The 25702-nt window shown below is 40.2% G+C and overlaps 1 protein-coding gene across 2 annotated transcripts in view; it reads left to right on the top strand.

Moving 5' to 3' along the window:
• The window catches only part of LOC108899450 (protein argonaute-3), a 34614-nt gene extending 20852 nt beyond the window's left edge, over positions 1-13762 (top strand). The window contains exons 10-19 of one of the 2 annotated variants that reach the window (XM_018699885.2): positions 118-240; positions 1193-1326; positions 2076-2260; positions 2798-2957; positions 3212-3302; positions 3465-3659; positions 4057-4191; positions 4826-4927; positions 5429-5628; positions 5804-13762. In XM_018699885.2, the coding sequence (XP_018555401.1) occupies positions 118-240; positions 1193-1326; positions 2076-2260; positions 2798-2957; positions 3212-3302; positions 3465-3659; positions 4057-4191; positions 4826-4927; positions 5429-5628; positions 5804-5912 (1434 nt within the window). In that variant the 3' untranslated portion in view covers positions 5913-13762. Of the gene's footprint in view, positions 1-117; positions 262-1192; positions 1327-2075; positions 2261-2797; positions 2958-3211; positions 3303-3464; positions 3660-4056; positions 4192-4825; positions 4928-5428; positions 5629-5803 lie in introns of both variants that reach the window. The other variant, XM_018699884.2, reaches the window with a different exon arrangement.
• The last annotated feature ends 11940 nt before the right edge of the window (positions 13763-25702 follow it).

The raw sequence follows: 25702 nt of genomic DNA, 5'->3' as shown, positions 1-25702 counted from the left end.
CTCCAGTAGAACAGATGGATGTTATAACCTTTCAGCACTGCACTGGTCTTTATTCATAGTGTCATTAACTACCGCAGTCTAACCTGTGCCCAATTTTCCCTCCCTGCTTCCTTGCAGGTGCGCAGTGCCAACTACGAGGCAGACCCATTTGTGCAGGAATTCCAGTTCAAGGTGCGCGACGAGATGGCCCACGTGACGGGGCGAGTGCTACCCGCCCCCATGCTGCAGTACGGCGGCAGGGTGAGCACAGAGCACTTTATGGTACCCTTCCTTTAAATCACGCCCATTCTTTCTGTTTGTCTGACACGCTCTCCCCTTCCTCAGCCTTTACTCCACTGTCTCTAAGGGGAACTAACTCACTGGCTTCTGTTTGAACTTCATGGTGTCAGTCTTTTTGGCTTATTTTTTGTGGTTGAGTCTCAATAGTGCAAGATTTGATTCCACCTTAAACGCAATTTCAAACAGGACACAACACATTTTGTCCATCTACTACAAGGCTTATTAACATAAAATTAAATGCCTAAATCATGAGTGGATGGCTTCTAAACTATAGAGCGTTTTGGCAGCTATAGCCTTAAAATTTGCCATCACTTGCCTGATGTCAGTCTTCCTAACTGAACTTTATGAGAGGTTTCCAAAAGAAGCAACTTATTGAGACTGAACCACTGTGTTGATTAACATCTGTCTGTTTATCTTCTCTGAAGACACACCTTTATTATTGTACATTTCGTGCGTGTGTTACACAGAACTATGACACCATTATGCACACTATGCTGAGCTTATATATATCTTACATACTATAGATTCCATCACACAGTGTGTCACATTAGCTTTACTGTAACAAGGTTCACATCAAAATCACTTGATGATTTTTGTTATTTGTTTCTCTAGTGAGAACTGAGCCTTTTTGCAAATGCATGTTTCCTGGAGTGAGCTTTTGTTGTGTGTTTTTGTTTTTTGTGTGAATTGAATTTGTGTACAAAAATGAGCGTTAATACATTTTGGTGTGGATGAAGAGTGTGTGTGTGGTTCCGGTGAGTTTTCAGAGAGTAAGAGTGTATATGTATGTGGGTGTGTATGTGCACACTTGTGTTTCTGCCCACTCAAGTGTGAGTCTGTATGAACAGTATGAATGTGAGTGTTTGCTCACATAATCATGAGTACATGTGGTGAGACTGCGATGTTGTTTCAGAACCGCACTGTAGCCACGCCCAGCCACGGGGTGTGGGACATGAGAGGGAAGCAGTTCCACACTGGGGTGGAGATCAAGATGTGGGCCATTGCCTGCTTCGCCACACAGAGGCAGTGTCGAGAAGAAATCCTGAAGTATGATGTTTTTTTTTCCTGTAACGTTTTCAAGCTGTCTTCTTTGAGATTCTATTACCACTGTGCAGTTTAAAATACATTCATTAGATTCCTGTTCAAACCACTTATCAGTTTTGCCTCTCTCACTGTCCTGAGGTTAAAGATTATATTACTTGTATATTTTTATCTCCATACATTGTAATCTGGCATGAATTAACCATTTCTTTTTCAAATGACAACTGAAAAAAAGGTAGCACCTTTTCAGCAGTTTGCAGTTGGCTAGGTTTTTTTTTTTTTTGTAGCAAGGCTTATATGGATATGTATATTTTAATCTTTACTAGTTGATACCAGTTAATTCCAGAGAGAGAGTGGTGCACATTCATAAAAAATAACTGTAGTAATGTCAGAGTTGGACCACAGGGTAGTTTTTGTAAAAAAACACACCCTAAAAGCTGGTTTTATAAACGTCAAAATGAATTCTAACACTTACATGGAAAAATGCAATACCTGTACAACCACAAAAACAGGAATTTCAAGTACTCAGGTAGGATTTTTCAACTCCAGGGGTGACATGATGTCAGTATGGATGTCAGCACAGTCAATACATACAACAAAATGAATATAAAATCAAAACTTTTACTTAAGCAAATGGGCCTATTACACATTATTATAGCTTTTCCAAGCTAAAGCACACAGGGCACAAACATCCAGCTTTTCCAGTACTTTTCTTCTGATTGTTTACCCTTTGTTCCCTTTCCTTCCTAATATAGGGGTTTCACAGATCAGCTACGTAAAATCTCCAAGGATGCTGGGATGCCCATCCAAGGCCAGCCATGTTTCTGTAAATATGCCCAGGGAGCGGACAGTGTGGAGCCCATGTTCAGACACCTGAAGAACACCTATGCTGGACTGCAGCTCATCATCGTCATTCTGCCGGGAAAGACTCCCGTCTACGGTTAGAAAATAAATAATTAAAAATAAATAATTAATTTTATATTATTGTGAAATTATATTAGAGTCCAGAGCTTGTGGTTGAGACTGTGTGGAAACACTAATGCTATTCTGGGACTGAGTGCTAGTGCAATATTCTTTCCTCCTCAGCTTCGCAAATGTTTGCCAATGAAAGAACCATATTGAGAAGAGTGTGTGGCACGCTATTTAAAAAAAAACTCTTTCCGCTGTATTTTATATTTTTAATGTTTTGTATGTTTTTCTCAGACCTATTTTTTTTCTCAAATCCTTAAGAGTTTGCATATATGACTGCTCTCATGTAGCTTTTATACTTAACGATGTTTGAATTTCTTTGACAGTTACCTGCAAAGATTTGAATTTGATTACTGAGCATGAGTTGAATAGTATTCCTCTTCTTTTCTAAATCTCCATTTTGAGTGCCAGATTTTAAAAAGTGACAACATCATCATACTGTATATGCTATAGTCTGACTAGTCTACTGACATGTTTGACAAAATTTGATATATGCTTACTTTTTTAGCGGAGGTAAAGCGCGTGGGAGACACCCTCTTGGGCATGGCCACCCAGTGTGTTCAGGTGAAGAATGTGGTGAAGACGTCACCTCAGACCCTTTCCAACCTCTGCCTCAAGATCAATGTGAAGCTGGGAGGCATCAACAACATCCTGGTGCCGCACCAACGGTCAGTCATGCTCTCTCTCTCTCTCTTTTCTTATGAATGGCAGTTCTTTATTAATGCTTGTTAAAAATGGTCTGTAATGACTTAAAGTATTAAAAGAAATTGTAAATATCTGTCACATACATGAGAACTTGTCCTTACATTATTTGCTCAGTTGCCATAGTAACACACACAATACCATAAAGGAAGACACGGTTTATATTGTCATGTTTATATTGTCAGTAATGTCTGTCTTTGCTGTGTTTCTCAATTAATAGACCCTCAGTGTTTCAGCAGCCAGTTATTTTCTTGGGAGCAGATGTTACACATCCACCTGCTGGAGATGGAAAGAAGCCCTCAATTGCAGCAGTGAGTCTCTTTTTCATTTTCCACCTGACATTCTCTCCCACTTGGCATTTCAATCCGAGTCCTCATCTCTCTTACTCCCTCCTGCACCTCCAGTTGCTCCCTGCAATCTATCACCGCCACCCCCTCACTCATGGTCCTCCTCCTCTCCTTTCTCTCCTCCAGGTGGTAGGCAGCATGGATGCCCATCCTAGCAGGTACTGTGCCACTGTGCGGGTCCAGAGGCCCAGGCAGGAGGTGATCCAGGACCTGGCCTCCATGGTGCGGGAGTTGCTCATCCAGTTCTACAAGTCAACCCGCTACAAGCCCACCAGGATCATTTTCTACAGGGATGGAGTTTCAGAAGGCCAGTTCAGACAGGTCAGCTCCTACCTTTATACTTTCAGAAAAAGATTGGTTGTTTCTTTATTGTTTTACAAGTCATAATTTAGATGTTTTTGATAGAGACTGTATGATTAGGTGATTGTTTTGGTTCTGTAGCTGGTATGTCAATTCAAATCAAAATGTATGATCATATTCCACAAATATTTTTCAATCACAAATTGAATGAAAAATATTTTTACAATGGAGGACAACATTCTGGTATTTGAACTTTGAAGTTAATATTATGATTGGTTGGACAGATGGCCTTTAGAGAAATTCAAGTAAAGATCAATAAATGACATAGGACATAGGAATATACTGTAAACTGGAGTATATTATCAACAGATTTTTCTTCGGGGGTAGTTTTTATAAACTTTTTTTTTGGTTTCCACAGGTGCTGTATTATGAGCTGCTGGCCATTCGTGAGGCCTGTATCAGCCTGGAGAAGGAGTATCAGCCAGGCATCACCTACATTGTTGTGCAAAAACGCCACCATACACGCCTCTTCTGTGCCGACCGTAATGAAAGAGTGAGTCCCCAGCACACACACGCACACACACACACACACACACACACACACACACACACACACACACTCTTTTAGGATGACACAATGATAGTACCCATTAAAGTCAGTACAGTGTGTTATGTTTTAGTCTATATTCTTTTTTTATGCCCTGTGCCAGCACGTTAAGTACTCGAAATGGACCTCCTTAATTACCTTTTGTTGTCAATTGGACTGTTCACCCTCCTAACCCCTGTAATTACATTCGATTAAAGCATTAGGGCCCAGTGCAAACTGAGAGCTCTGGAGTGGCACTCAAGGCCCCTAGAGTAAGACTCAGCTAGTAACAAGCTTATTTTCAGTGCAGGCACTCTCATATGGAGCATTAGCCTCTCTGGGGCATTAAGCTTTTAATTGGTTGGTTGGGAGCACTTGGTAAACCTTTGCCTCGGTCAGTCCATCAACTAGTTTTTTCAGAAGTTAGATTTTTTACTTCCTGACCTCATTTAATGCTCTAAAAGCTGTGTTTTCCATTAATTTTTCCTGCATCTTCCATTTTCTGTTCTAATTGTCTTTGTTTTATAGGTGAAATATGAGGGGAAAAAACAGTCAAAGGGCATTAGTAGGGACTAACTGACCTTAACCTTGCTTTTGTCAGGTTGGACGTAGTGGAAACATTCCTGCTGGTACTACCGTGGATACGGACATCACGCATCCCTACGAGTTTGACTTTTACCTCTGCAGTCACGCTGGAATACAGGTCAGACCAACCTCTTGTCTTGCTCAGCCTGCTACCTTTTTCAGCAACGTTTCATCACACTCTCCACCACTAAAATCCTATCATCTCAAAACTGTGTGTACTTTTGCAGAACCATTGTTTCAAATACATAGTGAACAGCACTGAGAAATAATATAGCCACAAGAGGAAAGAAGAAATACCTTGTTTTTATTTTATTTTTTAAATGTTTCCATTTCTTTTATATCTATCTGAGGTTAGATCCTCAGCAACTGGAGATTTCCCTCCTGGCTGTGTAGGTCATTTTCATGTGTCTTAAAAAGACTTTTCTTTTAAAGACAACTGAAGAAGTTTTTAGATCATGCAATTTTATCAAAGTTTCAAAAACACCCTCACCTCTGCAGTGACTGTGTGGAATGGCAACACCTCAGTACAAAACAGGGCTAAATTTTTACAGAAAAGTACTGAATCTCAAATCTGAGTCTGATAATAGCATAATTGTGTCTTTTAATTGTTTTCTTCCAGGGCACCAGTCGGCCCTCCCACTACCATGTACTGTGGGATGACAATTGTTTTACCGCTGACGAGTTCCAGCTGCTCACCTACCAGTTGTGCCACACTTATGTGCGCTGTACCCGCTCAGTCTCCATCCCTGCGCCAGCCTACTACGCCCACCTGGTAGCCTTCCGCGCCCGCTACCATCTGGTGGACAAAGAACATGACAGGTAAGGAGGGAAGATAAACAACGGTTTCTTCTTTTCTGGCTCTGGATGAAAAGGTCCTGACCCCTGTGTGTGTTTTGATAGCGGAGTCTTGTACTACTTACAGAAAATTTTCTTGCGCACCTCCCATTATTATTTGTCGTCCATCTTAACTGGTTCTCTCCTGTCGACCCCGCAGTGCTGAGGGCAGCCATGTGTCTGGTCAGAGTAATGGTCGGGACCCACAAGCGCTGGCCAAAGCTGTTCAGATTCACCACGACACCCTGAGGACCATGTACTTCGCCTGAGCTACACCAACCCTCCCCAATCATTGCCACCCATAACACACACACACATAAATACACAGATTGCAACCATGCACACCTGGCTTGCAAGTCAAGGAGTCCTCATAGGTGCAAGTCCCGCCCCCCACACGCCTAGTCAATCCGGACCTGACACTGTGCAGAGGAAAGCAGGGAGGAGGGAGGGGAGGAGGCACCCCCACACTGGACTGAGGATGCAAACGCTGCTTTAAAAACAAACAAGAGAGAAACTCAGCACTATTATGCAATATTAAACCAGCCAACTAGTTTATTTTCACCCTCATCAGGCCCCCTTTTCATTGCCCCTCCTATTTGTTCACCCTTGTTTGTCTCCTTTACTTATGGCCTAGTGGGTGTTCTTGTTTGTTTTTACTTTTGCCCTCCTTTGGCACAGTCTTTCTTTATGATCTACTAATCTGCTCCTTTGCCATCTACAGTACCTCAAGTCAGTTTGAGCAGCAGCACTTTTACATTCTGTCAGTTTTAGTGTAGTTTGTTGTTGATTCTCCCCAGTGTTTGAAATGAAGGAGCAGAGAAGGAAAGGTCAGACTCTGGAGTTGTTCAGTGGTGTTTGATATTTTTTTTTTTTTTTTTGGAGTAATAGTTATTACATTGGACCTGAGGTCCTCCCAGACGCCACTTTTGTTTTTCCTTTTTCTCCTTTTCTTCCTCTGTCCTGTCACTTTTTACTAGTGTGTGAAGTCACCAGTTATGTGTATGGAGCAACATGTTCTTTTGAGCACACTGCCACCTGTTGGCGACGAGGTATAAATGCCCCCTTAAGTCACAACAAGGGGTTGCTGTCCTGTAAAGATTCAAATCAGTTTTGATTTATCTTTAGCAGTCAGCTGTCACATTTAGACAGGGGCAGTTTATATTGGCTGATATATCAATTGCTCAATTGCAGCCATCTATGGATTTTATTTAAAGTATAACACTGTTATTTGATTCTGGTTGTTATTTTTCCTTCGACATTATGTGAAACATTTTATGATTCTAACTTTTTAAAGAAATCATTTAATCATGTAATCTGATGTTTTTAATCTTAGTAGTCGTCATGCATTCATTTCCCTCAGTGCTTTATCTCACATTTCCCTCTCTCGAGTTTGAGATGGTGGTTAAATAGAGATCATGTCAATGGTTTCCTCTAGTGCAATAATCAGTTGAACGAAGGGAAGAGGATTTTAGGGGACTTAAACAACGTAAAAGAACAGTTTCACATTTCATTTGAAAGTGAGTGTCCTTGATAGGGGAAAAGTTTGCCACTTGCAAGGCACTTTCATGTATTCCTCTTCTGCAAGATGATAGATCACCATGTTTTATGAGTTTGCCCTTGCTGTTGGGCAAAAACAGTGCAACTGCAGTTGGTGACTCTTTTTTCTTTTTCTTTTTTTTTTTTTAACTTGAATTGAAGGATTTTATGCGCCTCTGTGGTTTGAGATTATTTTATCATCAATGGGCATAATTTCAGAATTCCTGATTATCAGTTTGCTAATGAGGCTGATTTTCTTAATTCCTTAGAATTACCCAATTTTGGAGAGCAAAGCTTTTCATCTGACAGCAGCAAAGTGGAGTCTAAAGGCCATAAAGAGGTAGTATTCAAGTGCCTGGTGGAAGTTTAAGCATTTAATGGTCAAATATGGATCTTTTTTTCCCAGTGGGTAAAAGAATCAAAAAGCAAATTCCAACAAATGGACAACATGAGATAGTTTGAAGCAAGAAAGTTTCACCCGATGCCTCTTTTTCCTCTCAACAACTGTCTACTGACTTTTCTATACATCTCATTCAAATCATCCTAAGATCAATATATTTATTATGTTTGCCTATACAGCAGTGTTAGCTGTTGGCTTTGCTTCGGAGCAGCATTCAAGCAAAGCAGGCCGAGTTGTCTTTTGCTTAATATTCACCAGATATGGATCCAGCTGCTACAGTGTGTTTGTACCTAATGGGCCGGGTTCATGGGCATGGAGTCAGCCTCATAATAAACTAATTCTTTCAATAAACTGTTTCTTTCAGTAGGCATCCAAGTCCAGGATTAGGTTTAATTCCTTGTCCATGTAACCGGCCTGAAGTTGGGGCTGGCTTCAGGACAGAGCCGAGGAGTTAAGTGGATGACCAACACTTGCAGCAGAAGTACAGCTGACTGTTGATATTGAAACATGTATCTGACTTAGAGTCACCATTTTGCTCCTCTGTGCCACTGATGACCTGAAGCTCGTCCGGGGGGTGTTTTTAAAAGTTATCTGCACTAAAAGAAGCATGTGTTTCGGGACTGAACACAGGCGTGGTGCTACTCATTCTGAATTAGAATCTGAAGCTGAACCTCTATATGAGACTGTATATGAGCTGGTAGGTAGGGTAGAAAACGGTAAACCTCACTCATGTTAGGACATTAGAAGGTCCCACTTCTACGGTTGGTGCGGGGAGCTCTAGAGTTAAGATTTCATTCGGTAGTTATGGTCGGCATTGAGAACCTGTCTATGGTACAATGACAGACGTTCCCTCGGACAGTGAGGTATAATGTAGGGTCCTGCATCCGCTGTTGCATTTGACTGCCTTTCATAGGCTAGCCTTCCAGCGTGGAAGCCAGTGGGTTTGAGCCTTCATGATTTCACTAGTGTCTGAAAGCCTTTTTAAAAAGCCAGATCGAAAGTATATTTGTACATTTTAAATTATGTAATGCACACCACTTATTTTTGCTAACAGAAAAAATGTAGTCTAATTATTAATCTTAGTAATAAATGTATCATGATAAGTAATGGTTAAAAAGGTATAATAACAAAGTTTTATTATTGCAATAGACTGTTGACTTGTTCCTGTGTCACTGTATAACGTATAGTGTATGTGTGAACAGTGGTGGGGTTGTTGAAACTAGTGATGTGTGTTTGGACTGTCATACTGTTATTGATAGGGATGTGGACTTAAACCGCCTCTTGCTTTGATGTTTGGAAAAAAAAAAAGCTGCAAGATGTTGAATGCTTATTTCTCTCCTTTTGTTTTTTTTATGATGTTCGTACAGTTGAGGGTTTGTCGTAGAAGAAAGAATATCGAGAGAGAAAATATTAGCATACTCTAGTCTGAAAGGCTTTGTATAAGACATTACATCCCTATTGTGATGACAGACAGTAGAATAGAAAAGGAGTGGGTTGACGTATTGAGTGTCTGCTCTTGAATGTTCTCGGGTTCTCTTCAACTGGTGCTGACGCCTGCTCCTTATCAAGAGGGAGAGTAAAAGGGAATGGGCAAGTGGTTTTGAAAGTGTTGTTGATCCATTTCAAGGACATGTGATCAAAGAATAACGTAACAAGGGGTAGTAGTTCTCCATTCCTTTGCGTTAAAGCCTCGGGGGATTTACGTCGGATTGCAACCTCTGTTGCTTTCCTCAGACTCCTCTCCTTACCCGAGCCTGTTCATGTGCTCACAAATACAAAGAGTTGGCCTCCCAGTAAATCTGGTGTGACAAAGCCTGTAATCTTATTGTTGCTCTCTTTCCCCTTTGCTCCTGAACATTTACTCCCCTGTGGCAGAGGACTACATTCCACGGCCGTACAATCCCATCCGATCCCCCTGGGAGGCGTAAAAAAGATTAGAGCTGAAGGACAATATGGTGGGATATAGTGGGTTCTGTGATTAATTCAAGTACATGTGTGTGTGTTTGGAAGGAATCAAAGCTGATCAATGATAGCTTTGTCAGTATGTGGCAGGTTGTGTTGGAAGCTGAACAAGTCTGAAGGTTGATTGTGAGAATTAGAATCCATTTATAACTCACTATCTCTGCTGTCTGTAATGGATGTTCATTTTGTGTATAAACTACACTCTTGAGGGCAGTTGAACACATGTTTACATAGCAGATGTGTTTGCCTTGCTTACAACTGAAATGTCATCAGCTCCGCTTTGCAAATATTAGCTAGTAGAGAAGTGACCTAACATGAGCAAGACCATTTGGGGCCTGTGGAAGTGAACGCTTGAAGGGATATGAAGACATTATTTATTTGGCCAGTTTTTCCTCAGCAGACATCTGTGTTAAAGAGCAGGGGGAAAGTCTTGTTTGTCCTTCTAGTTCCATTAAAATGACGTGTTAGATTGGATGGAAATAAAAGGCTACACTCAGCTCACAGCTCGCAGCTAGCTGTGGCCTTTGGCTCTCAATTAGGATTGTTAACCATACAGGCAAGTCTTCTTATGAAACCTGAAGAGCAAACATCTTACCCACACAGTGACAACTGTCTAGTGAAGAAAAATAACCAAATTAACTTCAAATGGTCAGTGACTCCTTTTTTAAAAAAGAAAAAAATAGTAAAAGTATATTCCATTTCGAGTAATCAATCAATATCCCTGATTTTGGTTGCTCTCTATTTGCAGTGGAAGGTAGCAATGGAGTGAGAAAAAGTCCACAGAAAGTGCCTTTCCTCTTGATGGTGCTGTAAATTGAAAGATAAAATGTAAAAATCAAAGAAATAGAATCTCCTTTTCAAGAACACATTGCAATGCAGGAATGACTGCATTTTACACACACTCACTGTACACGTTTGTTTTTTAGAGATGGCAATGCAAACTTGTGTATTTAGACATTAAGCCTACATAGAAACAGAATATTATGCCAAGTATATGGTTGTGGTTGAGCTTTCGCTTCCTAGTGCATTTAGTGTCTTGGACCAATGGTGTCGTTGGTACAGTGGAATGTGCGTCTGGGTGGGTGGTGGGGTGGGATGGGGAGGGTGGGGTCATAGCGGACACTAGCGTGGTGTGATACAGCCCAGCCCACGAATGACAAACATAGCACAGCACTTTAGAGACTGCCACTCTCACTTAGACACATAGCCAAGAGGTTTCGATCTCTGTCCCTCCAGTCCCCTTCTTCCTCCCGCTCGGGGAGGAGGAGGAGAGGATCCAGACCTCAGCGTAAACGAGGAGTCGAAGGGATGTGTGTTACCAAACAAAGCAGTCGGTCATTAAAAGTGTGCCTCATGCTCTTGTGACTTTTGTTGTTGGCTCGGTTGAGTCAGCCTGCTCTTGGGTGGTGGTTTTCCCTCTGGAACAGCCACTCAATACTTGTTACAGCTAGGGCTGGGTGTCAAAACATGATATCAGTACCTCCCTGATTTTTGGCATCAAAATTCTGAAGTGTCCCAAAGTTTGGAGAAAAAAAAGTGGTCCATAACTTTTTACAAGAGTAGATTTTTGCACTGAGGAATCAAGGTTTTCTTCTTGAAGGGCATTTTTACAAAGGAAAGTAACACAAGGAGGATCTAAAGAAATCATGAATGACAGGAAATACTACTCTGCTGCACAGTGAAGTATTCTTTCAGTGTCATTTTACAGCAGGTATAGAGACGAAATCCAACAGAACCAGTGTCAGTATTGAAACTCTCTTCACGATGCCCAGCCCTAGTAACAGCCCATGGCATTCTGTCATCTTAGTGCAATGCCCTGCCATGTGTCTTGTCCCTAATGGAGGGAATGTGTGCCCAGTAGTATCCCTGTCTTGAGCCGGTAGGGTGTCGACTGAAAACCGAGGGTGGTCTGTAGTTCTGTGGGTACCTTTTCAGTCCAGGGGGTGAAATCTTTCTATTACAAGAGATCTCAAAAAACACTGCACCTCACTTACCTTGGTATGCTGCATATGTTATACTACATGAAAGAAAACTGCAAATTGCTTTTATTATGACATATAATGCTTGAGTAATGCCTGATTGCGATATTCTTATACAGTAACTATTTTAGAGTCAAAATAAGTATAACTGTAAAAAATATTCTCTGTTTTGTCTTAACACTTATCCAATTTTGAAAAATTGTTCTTGAGCCGACTTTTATTTTGTTGTCCTATTTAAATGTGTTGTTCTTTAAATATATATATGAAATATATATATGCGGAATATTTTATGGTGTATTTATTGAGAGTGCGTTTAAGCGGCTGGAGTCTCCGCATCATATTGCAACATGGTGGGGGTGGAGCCAGGAGGATGAGGCCTTTAGCCCCTCCCCCTCCATGTTGACGCCTTATTCTCCTAGACACGCAAGCACAACAATATGGAGGGGGGTATGAGGTGGAGGAAAAGCAGGAGGTGGATTTGACTTGTTTAAAAAAAAAATAAACTGCGTGTGTCAAGTTCAGGTTGACATTTAACTCTCAAGCCAACTCTGCCTCCTCCTTTTCTTGATATTCTTTACCCTCCAATCTTCTTTTACCACCTGAGAAGGCCAAATGCCAACCCCCACATGTTGCAGCTCATCTCTGATGAAGGGAACCATTTCTGAACCACACTGACTTGAGTGTCGAATAGCTGACTTTTTTTCATCCCAAGCTGCTGACTGGTACGTTAGCCATGTAAATTCCCCAAGCCATTAAAGGGCAGGTGGGAGAGAGCGTAAAATAAAATAAATAAAAAATGTAAAAAAACCCACGGGGGAAGGAAGGAAATATGTTGGAAAGGCAGTATACTTTTGGATTATGGTGAAAATTTTAGCGTAGGCGTTGCTTCTTTCCTCTTAAGTTGTTTCCTGTCGTCAATTTTTTTTTTTTTTTTGTGCCAGAACATTTTACAGCAGGAACAGGTCTCATTCCACAAGAAAAGACATGCCTCAGCCTTAAGTGCGTTCTTATGTAATCGTCAGATTTCTATGTGACTTTGCAATGCTTGCGTTGGGTGGCCTACCAAGAAAACAAGCCTACGTACTTGATCTGCCCTAATTCCCCAACCGGCATCCTCATCACTTTCTCATGTCTCATGTAAACCACTAACATTGCTACAGAACCTAGTGAACTCTGATGTACGAACAAGTGTAAAGCTTTCGAGAGAAAAAAAATTGCTCTGTCCCATTTGTACTGATGTCAGAACAGAACCAAGTCTGGGTCAAACAGTATTTGGAAACAATTGTTGGTATTTGTCAAAACCAGATGAGCAGGACAATTCAGATATCAACATAAAAATTCTGAATAATGTGAAAACATATGCTAATTTGCCTTTTATACACTTACATGTGCTGGTGTAAACTTATTGGTTATTCTGTTGTCATTAATCACAAATCCAAAGAGCAGTATTTTCAGATACAGTTTGACTTGGGCCTGACAGGAACCAGGGGGTTCCCTAGAGTGCTGGATTACAGAGACCTGTGCCTGTATAATGAACCAAGGATGAATCATGTTGTGATGAATTGCTGTTCTTTTATTTTTCTTTTCTTTTTTTTCCTGTTGGTTGTCCCTCACCCCATCGGAGGATCAGAGACATGGAGCTTTTGAGTGTTGTCAGTCCTGTTCCAAAGCAAACAGGCCCTTTGCCCATTAAACCAAATACATTTTGGTTAATAAATGTTTACGGTAATGTTTACTCCAATGGCTATCAGATGTTTAACCTGTTTCCATCCCATTAGCATTCCAATAATGACTACGAACCAAATATTGCAGATGAGATTAGGCTCCTGATGCCGCTTTTCCCTTGTATACACATAATGGTTTTGAAGACAGATACTTGACAGTGGCCAAGGATTTTATGTGTATGCTGATTGTCCAGATTGTCATTTTTTTTAATGTAGCATCACTCCTGTGTCAGTCTTATTTCAAACTTAAGATCTTGGGCTCTGATACCTCTGAGTGAGGCACCAGCAAACGGATGTATACGTTGAACAGTGAACCTTCACCACCAGATGATCCATGTCTCAGTCTGTGTTAGCCTATGTTGCAACGGCTCTGTTGTACCAACAGCTCGATTCCTTTTCAGTTTTAAATGTTTTTCTTTTGTAACTTTCTCTTACAGGTTGTTGGCCTTTTAGTGTTGCTTTGCTTCAGTTTGAAGTGTATCTTTGACTAATACTTGCAATAAAATGCTTTGCTTTACCATGGTTGTCTTGGTGAGATAATGTTGGTGAAATTGCAGGACATTTTTCACAGTATGACAACTAAGTACCAACATACTCAGGAGCAGCAGAAACATCTCAGGCCTGTCACACTTACAACCACAAAATAAATATATTGATTTATTTAGACTGAGTTTTGTCACAGTTCCATGAAATTAAGACAAATGTAATCTGAGAGCCGGCTGTCTTAAAGTCCACATCTAGTTGAATCCCTAATTTTACGACCCCACACTCCAGTGGCCCTACCTCACAAATACACATGAAAATGTTTTTCCTAACATTTAATACTTTGTTTTCTAACATTTCTAGGAGCTGCTTTGCAACCAGTTGCAACAAGTTACTTATGTATGTTTTCCATCTGTGAGCAGCACATTTCTTTCATGAACTGAATTGTTCTTTCAAGAACAGCACCTCGTTCAAAACTTTGCCTTATTTAGTATGCGTACTGTCACAGACGGATTATGAAGCAATGCACCTCTGGGCACAGACATGTACAAGGCCCCTCGGCCCTTCTACACACACAGATTAAACAAGAAACAAAATAGCCATGCTGCTTGCAGTCATTTTGGGTCTTTTTTTTATAGTTGTTTGCCTCTCTTTGTGTCTCTGTAGTTAGCATGTGCCTGTTTCAGTGACATTTTGCAAGTGAAGCCTAGGGGGCCCCCTAACCCTTTGGGTCCATGGGCCCATGCATGCTCAGTCTGCTCATAAATCTGTCCATGCAAACTGTTTTCTTTGAGTATACTTTGTCACTATTCTAAGGGAAAGAGAACATTGGATAATACAGAGACCATATTGAGATGTAAGTAATATAAATAATAGTAATGATAGCTATAAAAATAATGATGACAGTTAAAATAGTAAAAACAGTAAAAGCAATAACCATTGCCATTAACACTAATAAATTTTAAATTTAACAAAATCCATTGAGCTAGATCGTGGGAGCAGCGGGAAACTACTACTGTGGAGGCAGAAAAACCTGCAGTAAGCGACAGGAGAAGAAGAGTGTAAACACACTATATACTATCACGATAATGTTTACCAAGTTCATCCTGTTAGCATGCTGACATTGCCGTTGACGTTGCCATTTATCACCAAACACAAAGTACATCTGATGAGGATATTTAGTCAAGTCAAGTTGAACTTGTGGTGATCACCAAATCCATAAAGAGACGTCATCTGAGGGACCATAAATATCTGTACAAATTTTCAGTTAAGTTGTTTTAGGTGACCCTAACAGTCAGTTTATAGTATCACCTTTTGATCCCCATTGCTAACAAGGATAGAAACAATAGAAATGAGACTGAAAATGACTTCATCTTTATAACTTTTTATTGGAAGATGGTTGAAGAAAACATTTTGTCAGTAGCTCTACCTGATATCTATCTCTTAAGTGATGGCCAGATGACCAGTACTATGAAATTGCAACATTGTTGTCTTTCTGGCATTTTTTTTTAAACCCTAAATAACTGAGCTGAGAAAAAACAAAGTTAAACACTTTTTATGCTAATATCATCTGCCCAGGAATTAACTCAAGCACCCGCTGCCAGATTGTTTGAAACAGTTCGCAAATGAGTCTGGAGATGCAGATCTCAACCCAAAATCAGGATATGTAACATTGTTTCTTTCTTTATAACATTTTATCCTGCAAAGAGCACACAACAAGTCACTACTGACTGTCACCATGAATACTGCTTAAAAAAACATTCATGTAGGTGTTTATTTTAGAGGAGGTTTCACCACACACTCAGATGCCTAAATACACACATACACACACAGCACGGAAAAGTGGAGGACCTCTCTACGGTGCAGCTCCCACTAACGAGCTGAAGTGTTTACAGGTGAGGTATCTGAGGTAGAGGGGAGCAGGGCCTACCTGAGAAGTGGGAGTGAGAGGGGCTGTTGTGAGGCCTATCACACATTCATGGTAACACAGGTGTTTTCATTTATTTTCCCTGATTGCACCTTTGACTGTGTTGCTGTGTACAAACTGTGATATCGACATTCTTTCCCCTCCTCCGATACTGTGTTGCACCTGTTAGGGCATGATAAATTGTGCGTATATTATTCTTGTTAGTACATGATTTTCACATAATTCCCAACAAAGCTCCACACAGAGTCAGCCCCAGCAGAGGTTTAATCAGCCACAGTAATGGAAAACACCTGTGTGAGTGTGTGGGGCTTCTAAAAATTGCAAAGTTGCCTTGAAATGAATATAGACATTAAAGAACTGAAAACCTTTGGATCAGATTTATATGTTCACAGGTTTTAGTAGAAAAAATGTCAGCTATATTATACACAAAAGGCTGAAGTACAGCATATTTTTTAGTATGGCTAGTATCATTTACAGAGAGAAGAAAATGCTGCCCTGTAGTATTATATCATGAAAAGACCATATAAAACAGCTCATGTCCTCCTTTCACAGCAGGTTTCTCAGCAAGATAGAAGAATAGACTATGCTGATTTTGAAATTCACAGTTTGGGGAAAGAATCACAGCTATTAATTCTTAATACACATTCTCAGTCTAACTATGAACCTCAGTTACTGGCCACCGAGTAACTCACTTGCAGTAACTGGGATTTTCCTCAAAGTGTTTTTTGATGATTTTTCTGCCCCAGTCAAATTCACTCAAACTGCCAATATTCTGCACTCTCTGCCAATGTCATACCAAACTAATACCAGTACTTAAGGACACTTCCTTCTGGCAGGAGGTTGCGGTCCATCAAAACCAAGACCTCATGGCAGAAGAACAGTTTCTTCCCCTCTGCAACTGGGCTCCTCAACAAGATCTAGCCCCCCTCAACACGCACAGACTGTTCACAGACTATAATCCCCCCACCCTCCACTACACGTTACATTAACGTATATCTATGTGTTACATTAACACACATCTCTCCGGACAATCACTGCCACCTTCAAACATTTGCACTCAACAATTTACATTTTGATTATGTATATTTATGTTCCTTGTAAATATAGTTTTTGCTTTTTGCTCTTTTTTTTTAAACTACCACTGTCCTATCACTGCACCAATATACCAAGACAAATTCCTTGTATGCGCAAACTTACTTGGCAATAAAGTCTGATTCGGATTCTGATTCTGAAGACCTGAAGGAATTAGTTTATTAACCTATTTGTCAAACTGACAATAAATGAATCACATGTTTGAATAGTCAGTTAGGAGTTTCAGTATTTTTCAAACAAAAAATTCACATTTTCTCTGGCAAGGATTTCCTGATTGGTAATAGGCTATGCTACTAGCTGATCCAGCTCCTGGTAATGTGGTGCTCAGGCCCTAATAATACTAACAATAATCTCTACAAAAGCAATAGGTTCCTTGCACCTTCTGTGCCCAAATTCGGTTTCAAACAAAAGGAGGAGGTCTCTCTCCTCTTTGACGCTGGGGGCGAGTCCGCCACAGGGCTGAAACCACGCCCATTCAAACTGTGCAGTACAGTGAGCAAAAAAATGGATACTAGCAGCCATGGAGTTGTAACAGCCGTTCATATTCGCGCCACCAGAGCCAGAGTAAAGTTCAGAGCCTGAGGACAATTTCTTATTGAATTGGAATGTGTACAAATGACAGTTTTGTTGGTCAAATGGCCTGTCTTTCAAGGACTCCAGAAACAAGTCGTGCTGTTAATAGTCATATTAGTATAAAGTATAATGATGTCACACAAATAATGAACTAACTGTGCGTTTTATTATGGCAACAAGTGTGTAACACATACGTATAAAGACAGACAGTGGGTACTGTGGGCGGGACAGGAGGGTGAAGGCTGGAGAGGGAGACGGTCGGTTCCGCCCATAGGTTCCGCCCCGTTCAAAAGTGACAGCGGATTATCTGTGAATTTCCGTCGTCTCCGATGAAAGTTTATAAAATTTATCGGAGTGAAACGGTCACTGCAGAGACGGGTGTTAGTCGCATCCCTCAGCTCTCCATCGGTGTGGCTCTTAACCAAAATAATCCACCTCCTCTTAATGCCTTTGAAAATTTAAATAGGGCGGCAACCAAGCTGTTCTGCAAACTGTGGCATCCAGGGAAGATACATTTGCGGGACGACGGCATAGCTAACTAGCAAGACCTAGAATAACTTGTAGTCGCGCGGGCGAAGTGCTGATGTTAATACAGCCTTAGTATTGATAACGATTACACTGTTAGGGGCGGGGTTATGCTGAGTGGAGGCTTCAGTGTGTCACCGAGCCGCCATTTCAGACCCGCCCATAAAATCCTGAAATTGAAACTGATGGAAAACTGTGAAACGGTCTAACTTCACAAAGCATTAACACATGGTTTACAGACTTTATGCGTGATTTCAGGAACTATTTTCTAACATAAAGAATGTGTTTAGAGACAAATCTCTGAATTTGCTTTTCATGAACTTTAACTGATAAAATAAGCGACAGATTAATCAGTAATGTAAGTAACTGATGGATGCAGTCTTGCTTTTAATTCAAAATTTTCAATATGAAGTATGTTCACACTAGAAAAAACAGCCAGCATGCACTAATGTAACAAAATTGTTCCATTTTTGAATGTTGGATTTATGAGAAGTATTGTCCCACAGTGTAACACACAACAGTTTTGACAACAGTTTTTCTGTTTTGACAGAAAAACAAAAACAAAACCGCTTTTCTGGAATTTCAAATTTTGATTTGCAAGTAGCCTTTCAGAGTCACAGTGTGATCAGTGTCTGTTTGTGCATGTCTTCTTATTGAAGTCTATTTTAACACAAAAAGTCTACATGTGTTCTATGCAATCTAACTGCCAAAAACATCCACTGTCAAAGTTAGCACAGAACATACTTTATAATAAAATATGAAATTGAGATGTTAGACATGATTCATGGCCTCAGAGTCCTTGTCTGTCAGCTTGTCTTGAGATGGTTTATTATGGTGTAAAATTTCCAAAGAAATAGGAATGTATCACTATTGGTTTTCTGGTTTGCTCAAGTGAAACTGGATTAAACCTGTTTATTTTCTGTGAAACTGTTTATTTCTTCACATCAAAATTCTGCAAGAAACTGGGGACACATTAAGCTACAGCACAGTGTAATGAGAGAACAATAACAGACAGCAAACGATTGGCACTGAGAAGGAACACTTCTTATCATTAAAAACACGGAGAGATGGATGTTCCATGAGAAACCAGATGCTCTGCAGGGTGGGACTCAGCACTGATTATGTTCACATCCCAACTGTCAGAAACAGCTCCATCCCCCTGCGCCCAGCTACATCCAGCTGACAAAATGACGGTGTTAATTTCCGTACATCATTTAAATAAGGGAGAGCCAGTGTTTAGTCAAACAGGCATCCCTCTGTGGGCCTAAATGCAGCTGCCACAGTTTCTCCCTGCCTGAGAGTAATGCACTGATCACTCATGATGACATAGTAGCACTGTGACAAAACCCACTGTTAAAAGCTAAATCAGTCCTAAATCACATGAGAAAAAAATGCAGTGGAGTCAAAGCAGGTTTTCCACTAAGATTTAGTTACACACTCAACAAGCAACATGAGGTATTTGGCAAGGGGGATCAGGGCTCGGTTTAACTCTAACCCTAAACCTAGACCAACAACATGGAAACACAACTTACACCACTTAAAGTAGTATCAACTGTGTTTTTTTTTTTCTTTTTCTTTTTACCACTTGGAGTAGCAAACACTTGCATACTATAATTTTCAGTGGTATGTTTGTCAGATATTGACCATCTGCCACAAAACTGATTTCCACAAACTACTCCAACCATCTGGACTTAACATACATCTAGTTTAGAAGAAGCAGAATGACACATTAGATATAATAATAAGAATGAATCAAAATGAAGTTGGGCACTGTAAAACCAAAACAAAGAGCTGAAAGACACTAAAAAGTTCAGTGGAAAAAAGGTGGGAACACAAAGTTAGGTGATCATTCTCTGTGGATTCATCACTACGAACAAACCCTTTCATCTTTTATTCACTTTTTCCCCCATTGCTGTTATGTAAGCTTTAACAAAATCTGAATTTGTCAAATAAATAGTTAAATTGTTATGTATATGAAGGCAACTTGTTAAACATTTTGTCTTTTCTCTACAGTAGGTATGAAGAAACTAAGAGTCACTGCTGTTTTGGGACAAACGTTATTATTTTTTACACTGCTTTTTCAAAGTGTTACTCCAACAATTCCTGAGGTTGCAGTTTGTTGAAGTGTTCAGCAGGTATCCCCTTAAAAAGCCTCTCAATCCGTGTTGGTGAGGATCTGTCATATTTGTCTGAGAATCTCTCCCTTGCCACATTAGACAATTTCGTGAAGCCGACTGTTGATGCAACAGCAATTCAAGCAGCCAGCACTTTATCATAATTACCAAAGTGGCTACATAACTGGTTCTAATTAAAATAAATACCAACTGAAAGTATGTGTCAGCTTTAATACAGATCTTAATCACCATTTTTATAAATGAGTTTACAAGGTAACTGAATGTACAAACAGATCTGCCTTAACTGCCCAGGTGTCTCTCATACTGCTGATTAGGTGAATGAGATAGAAAGGCAAAAACCCCTCCCTCTTTTGTTTGCTCTTTCTGCTCATAAAAAGGTTGCTTTGACTGAAAACATTATTTTCCATAAAGAATATGAAACACAATGCTACATATGTCATTTGTGGTTTTTTTTGTTTTTTTTTTTTGTTTTTTTTTTGGCTTTTACTTTGTGTTTTTCCCTCTTACTTCTTGCCCCACCTCTGCAGGTTGCCTTGATTAGTGATGATCAACTGCAGCTGTAACACTTTGACCTGGCAGCTATAAAAGGAAGCATTTGGAGAAGAGGAGTGGGAGCTCTCTGTTGAGTTGCATGGAATGGGGTTTTTTTGGGGGGGCGGGCAACACAAAGGCACAGAAGAATTAGGCATTGTACACGAAAGATCTGTTATGTCGTGTTTAGTGTAAAAAGAGGCTTATGCCAAATAAATGCTGTCACTGTGGACTTTGCAGCAAAAAAGCTGCAGATCACTTTATTTCCATGGGTTGTGGCTTCACAAACACAAGAGATATGGGGTTTAAAATTCAGCTTCTTTGGGAGGCTGGCAGTGAGACCACTTTTTCTGGGGATTGAGTAGACACAGTATGATGATTGCATAAGTGTCTCATTGAGATCAAGATCCCTTGCAAGAGATATACTGAGAGCAAATCATATATACAGGATCACAGAAGACAAGTCAGTCACACACAAGCATGCTAATTAAAATAGCAGAACTTTTAATTCCCTCTGAGAAATGAGCTTTTCTAACAGTTGGTTTCATCCCATTAGAGAAGAACAGTTCTCCAGTTCTGAGTTGGTAGAAGAAACTTTCAAAGCTAACCTATCCTGTGAAACTTACACAATATGCAGTCTGTCTGTCTTGCTGTTTTTACAGCCATCACTGACCTGAGTTAACACCCCCTACAGTTCCGCCTCTCACCAGGAGTGGGAGCAGTTCACCAAGAAAAAACAGTCAAGCCTGATGAGAAAGGGATAAGATGCTGTGCACTCTGTCATTGCTCACGTACAATATGCACAGGACGATGTAAAGTGTGTGTGAGTTTGTGTGTGTTTTTGGAGTTGAGAAGCCAGAGATTGGGTATCTTAAGGATGACAGTATGAGGGCCAAAAATGATTTGAAAAATAATAAACAAATGTGGGCCTGTAGATGGAGACTTATGGAAAAGATTAGGAATCGTGCCATCAAACCAAAAGTACCTTTTTTGCTTTTAACATCATGGGACGTCAATATGTCAGTGCTGTATCTTGAGTGTGACATTTTCATTTTACCTCTAACCTCTACATTTGCTTCTGTCAGGAGGGTGGATGATATACAGGGAGAACGACTTGACTCACAGCCTGCACACCACTATCTCCTCTGTCCCATAGATGACAAATGACCTGATAGCACAGGGAATTATCACAGACGTCAACCTGCAAAAGTGGGTCCACTAACTGCAGGAGGATATCCCAGCAGGGGGACTTGGCATCAGCTGGGCACAGTCAGCAACAAATATTGATTTAATAATACCACAATCTTTGTATGTAAGCATAGTTTGTGATTGATTGTCTGCTGAAAGGATGTTTGGCTCTTTTAAAGGTTTCTGGAAAGTGATGAACTTCACCAGATCTATTTTAATGCCCTTTGATTACATTTCAGGAACAGGAACATCTTTTTTTTTTTTTTTTTTTCTTAATTCAAGCCAAAATGACAGTCGCTTATGGACTAGTTTGACATTTTGGAAATACTTATTTTCTTTCTTGCTGAGAATTCGATGAGAAGATCTATACCACCCTTGAGTCTATTCAGTAATTATGGCTGCAGCTGGCAGTGCTGCCAGCCATTGGGTTGTTATAATTGGGGTTACTTTTGTACTATTTGGATAGTTTCCACCCCTGAAAAGTTACATTTCAATAAATCTGCCCCCCGTTTTGAAATGTTTGGAACATTTTGACCAAAATTATATTGATTTTGAACCTGAAAAGTCTGTTCTTTGCTGGAGCTAAGAAGTAGTGGTGTGACTCATGACAACATCAATGGGTGTGTCATTCTTATACAGGTTGGACAAGAGTGCCACCGTTGTCCACTGTGCAACACCCTCCATTAACAACACATCTTTGAATACAGTGGTTTCTCTCAAAACTGGTGGAAAAGTGGTCTGGTTCACTAGATAGCATGAGGGTCAAGTCTTTATACAAGTCTTTATACAACTAAACTGCCTAGGCAGTTTAGTAACACTCACCAGGTTATAGTTTCTGTTCATATAATGAGGATATGATGCTAATTCATGTATTTTGCAAGTTGCAAATATGTTGATACTGAATGTACCAGCCTTGTACAACCACCATCTGTGCTGACCACCTCCTGGCGATCCCAACACCATTAATAAATGCCTCTTTCATTGATTAAAAAATAAATGAAAATGTTGACCCTGAAAGTTATTCAGCCAGCTATTACTTTTCCTACAAAACTTATTTGCTGTTCTAACTCTCAGCAAGAAGGCAAATAAGTACATTTCCCAAAATGTCAAACCTATTGCTCTAAGATCTCAGAGGCTCATAACAGCTTGCTTGAATTATAACATGACCAACTCTCAGTCTCTGACTATAAATAGCCATAGTCAAGCCTTTCTCTAATCACATCAGACCACCCATTCTCCCTTTTGTTAGCCCTTTGCTGGCCTCTATCTACAACTATGAATACGTATAGTTCTGGCAAGGAAATCCAGCTGTGATAAGAGTAACATGACTGGAATGCACAGAGAGACGTTGGGGGTCAACAGAGGGAAGCCTGGCCGCTGATGGTTCTCATGGATGTGTCATGGATCAACGCACTGCTCCTTACAGCTCCACAGAGAGAGTACAATGCACCACACAAACAAGAATCTGAATCTGCTAGTGTGTGTATGTGTGTGTGTTTGTGTGTGCGCCACTGACTGCAGAGATGGTGATAAGATAATATTGAGCTGTCAGGGATCAGCAGACAGTCTTTTCTATTTTATGGACTATGTGAATTATGATGGACCATTCTAACGGTTTGTCCTTCCCAGCCATTATTCAGTTACTCTACGCTTGTCAGCTCAGAGCCCGGGCAATGCATCTATAATGAATTTGATTATTTACAGATAATTTTGATGGGGATCTTGAAACAAAATTAAGGATAAAGGACCCACTTCTTTCTCATGGTCCTCTGAAGATGAATCCTAATAATTATGTTCAATAAAACATATTGGTATGATAACATTTAACTCAAAGCACCACTGTGTCTCAGTACAGCCTCACAGAGCTGTTCGGGCTCAGACTTGTTTTGACAGCAGTGGCTTTCTGGAATAAGTTCTGGGTTACAGAGTTAAATCATGTTTGATATTTTTGACCTTTTCTCTGCAGATGGCTGTTCTGGGCCACTATACTCCAAAATGGCATGGAGTGAGGATAATTTTGCAGGGGAACTGCAGACCAAACGTTTGTGAGAACAAACACAGTCCAATTGTGGACAAAATTTTACACTTTTCGGTCCGTTTTCTATTTAACGATAAACCTGGTAATATCCCGTTTTTTGTTCTTGTCAACAAATGCCATAAAAAGACAAAAAACAACAATGAACCACTCTCTCAGTACTTTTGGATGTCGGTGGTACTCTGGTCTAAGCCCATTTGTTCCTACTGAAGATGAATCTTAAGAAATAGGCCATGAATATATCCCACATTGTTTGAAGATTTTGAAGAGATTTCCTAAATGACCTGGGCACTTTAGTTTTAAGCAATTGTTACTTGAGATTGTTAAGACTGTATTTGCTGGACCACTTTCAGCCACAGATTTATTTCTCTGCTATTTACAATAGCAGGACAGTGTATAATGGATTGACACAAAATAGTCCACACTGGCAGCTTCATCATGATGAAGGATGTCACCCAGTGCAATGATGTGGCTCATTAAGATGTTTTTAATCGTTTTTGCACAGTGGAGGTCTATGACACAGAAACGAGCTAAATCAGGCACTGGCTTAAAAAAACAACTGGCTAGGAACAGTTGGCGTTGATCTTTGAATTGGATCTGTTAACAATGATTTAAATGGAGAATATCACCACCTATATTTTTTAAGATGAATGTCCTTCATGCCCTTTAGTGGGAGCTCTGAGATTTCTTTAAACCCATATTTCATATTTATCATATGGCCTCAGCTTCAGACGAGGCTCTACAACTTGCAGGTTTAGCTCCACATGATGGATGTGCCTCTGCTGCACCTCCATCTCCTGTGTCGTCTGATGGGAGGCGGTTGAATCCAGGGGAGCACAGGGTACACTAACAGTACAATGAGAGCAGTGCTAATGGGCTTGTGACAGGGGGGATTCTTGCAGAAATCTGGGTAAGGAGGCCGTTTGAGAAATGTTCTGCCCTCCTTTTATGCTTATACTGTCAAAAGTTCTCTCGAAAGGGATAATGTGCACATGGTGATGTATGTTTTATATATTACCTGCATTTTCAACTTTGCAGACTCATGTGAAGCTGATGCATTTATTTCATATAGAACTGCTGCATTTAGAGGGCAGGTGCATTACTAATTCTGAACAACAGTCTGACTTCAGTGGTGAGTGATCTGTATTCCACTCCTATCACTCTACAGTTTTCATTCCATTTTCATAATATTTCATCATTGTCTTCTCCACCTCAGGATATAGCCTTAAGGAGCTATATAAGCTGTATCTACCATTCTTGTATCAGTATTAAGGTTCAGCAATATTAAGGACTTTTGTAGCTGAGAAAGGAGCAACTTTTCTTTGATATATTTCGAAATATCGGAATGGAAAGCAAAAATTATTTCTGGCAAAACCTCCCAGAGGCACGCCTAAACTTTCATGGCAGATGTTCAATAGCTTTTTCCTCCCACACCTGATATAACTTGTCCTCCATTTGACCGCCTGTTCTCTGGTTCCATTTCCTCCATGTGGTCCAGTGTGGCTCTGCGGCGCGCAGTCATAACAGCACTGGGGGTTAATGGGTTCATTTCTTATGCAGTGTGATTGGTGTGCTGTGAAAGTTGACATCGCTAAAGTGCATGACAATATATCCAGCGTTATCTGTTGCACACAATCTGCAGTGTCTGGATGAAAACCAAGAACACTGTAACAAAGAGAAAAAACCAAACCAAAACACAACATAACCAAAATTAACGGGGAATCCCAGAGGATAATTTTAGCCTCAAAATTACACAATTGAATGGGTAGGAAAGCAGAACATATCAAGCTGAATTCAAACATTTGAATAGCAAAAACCCACAAACAATGTAGAAGACTTAAGTTTGAGATTGTACTGGGACCCATAAACACAAAAATGTTTACAGGCTGGATTTCATTTTATATACTCATTTTTGCAGGTGTTATCCTGTGCAATTTGCTTTTTTTTTTTTTTTTTTTTTTTTTTTTTT

The sequence above is a fragment of the Lates calcarifer genome, linkage group LG15 (assembly GCF_001640805.2).
Source record: "Lates calcarifer isolate ASB-BC8 linkage group LG15, TLL_Latcal_v3, whole genome shotgun sequence".
In the NCBI taxonomy this organism is placed as follows: domain Eukaryota; kingdom Metazoa; phylum Chordata; class Actinopteri; family Centropomidae; genus Lates; species Lates calcarifer.
Note: the sequence above shows the minus strand (reverse complement) of the source record. Positions and strands in the feature narration are given on the sequence as shown.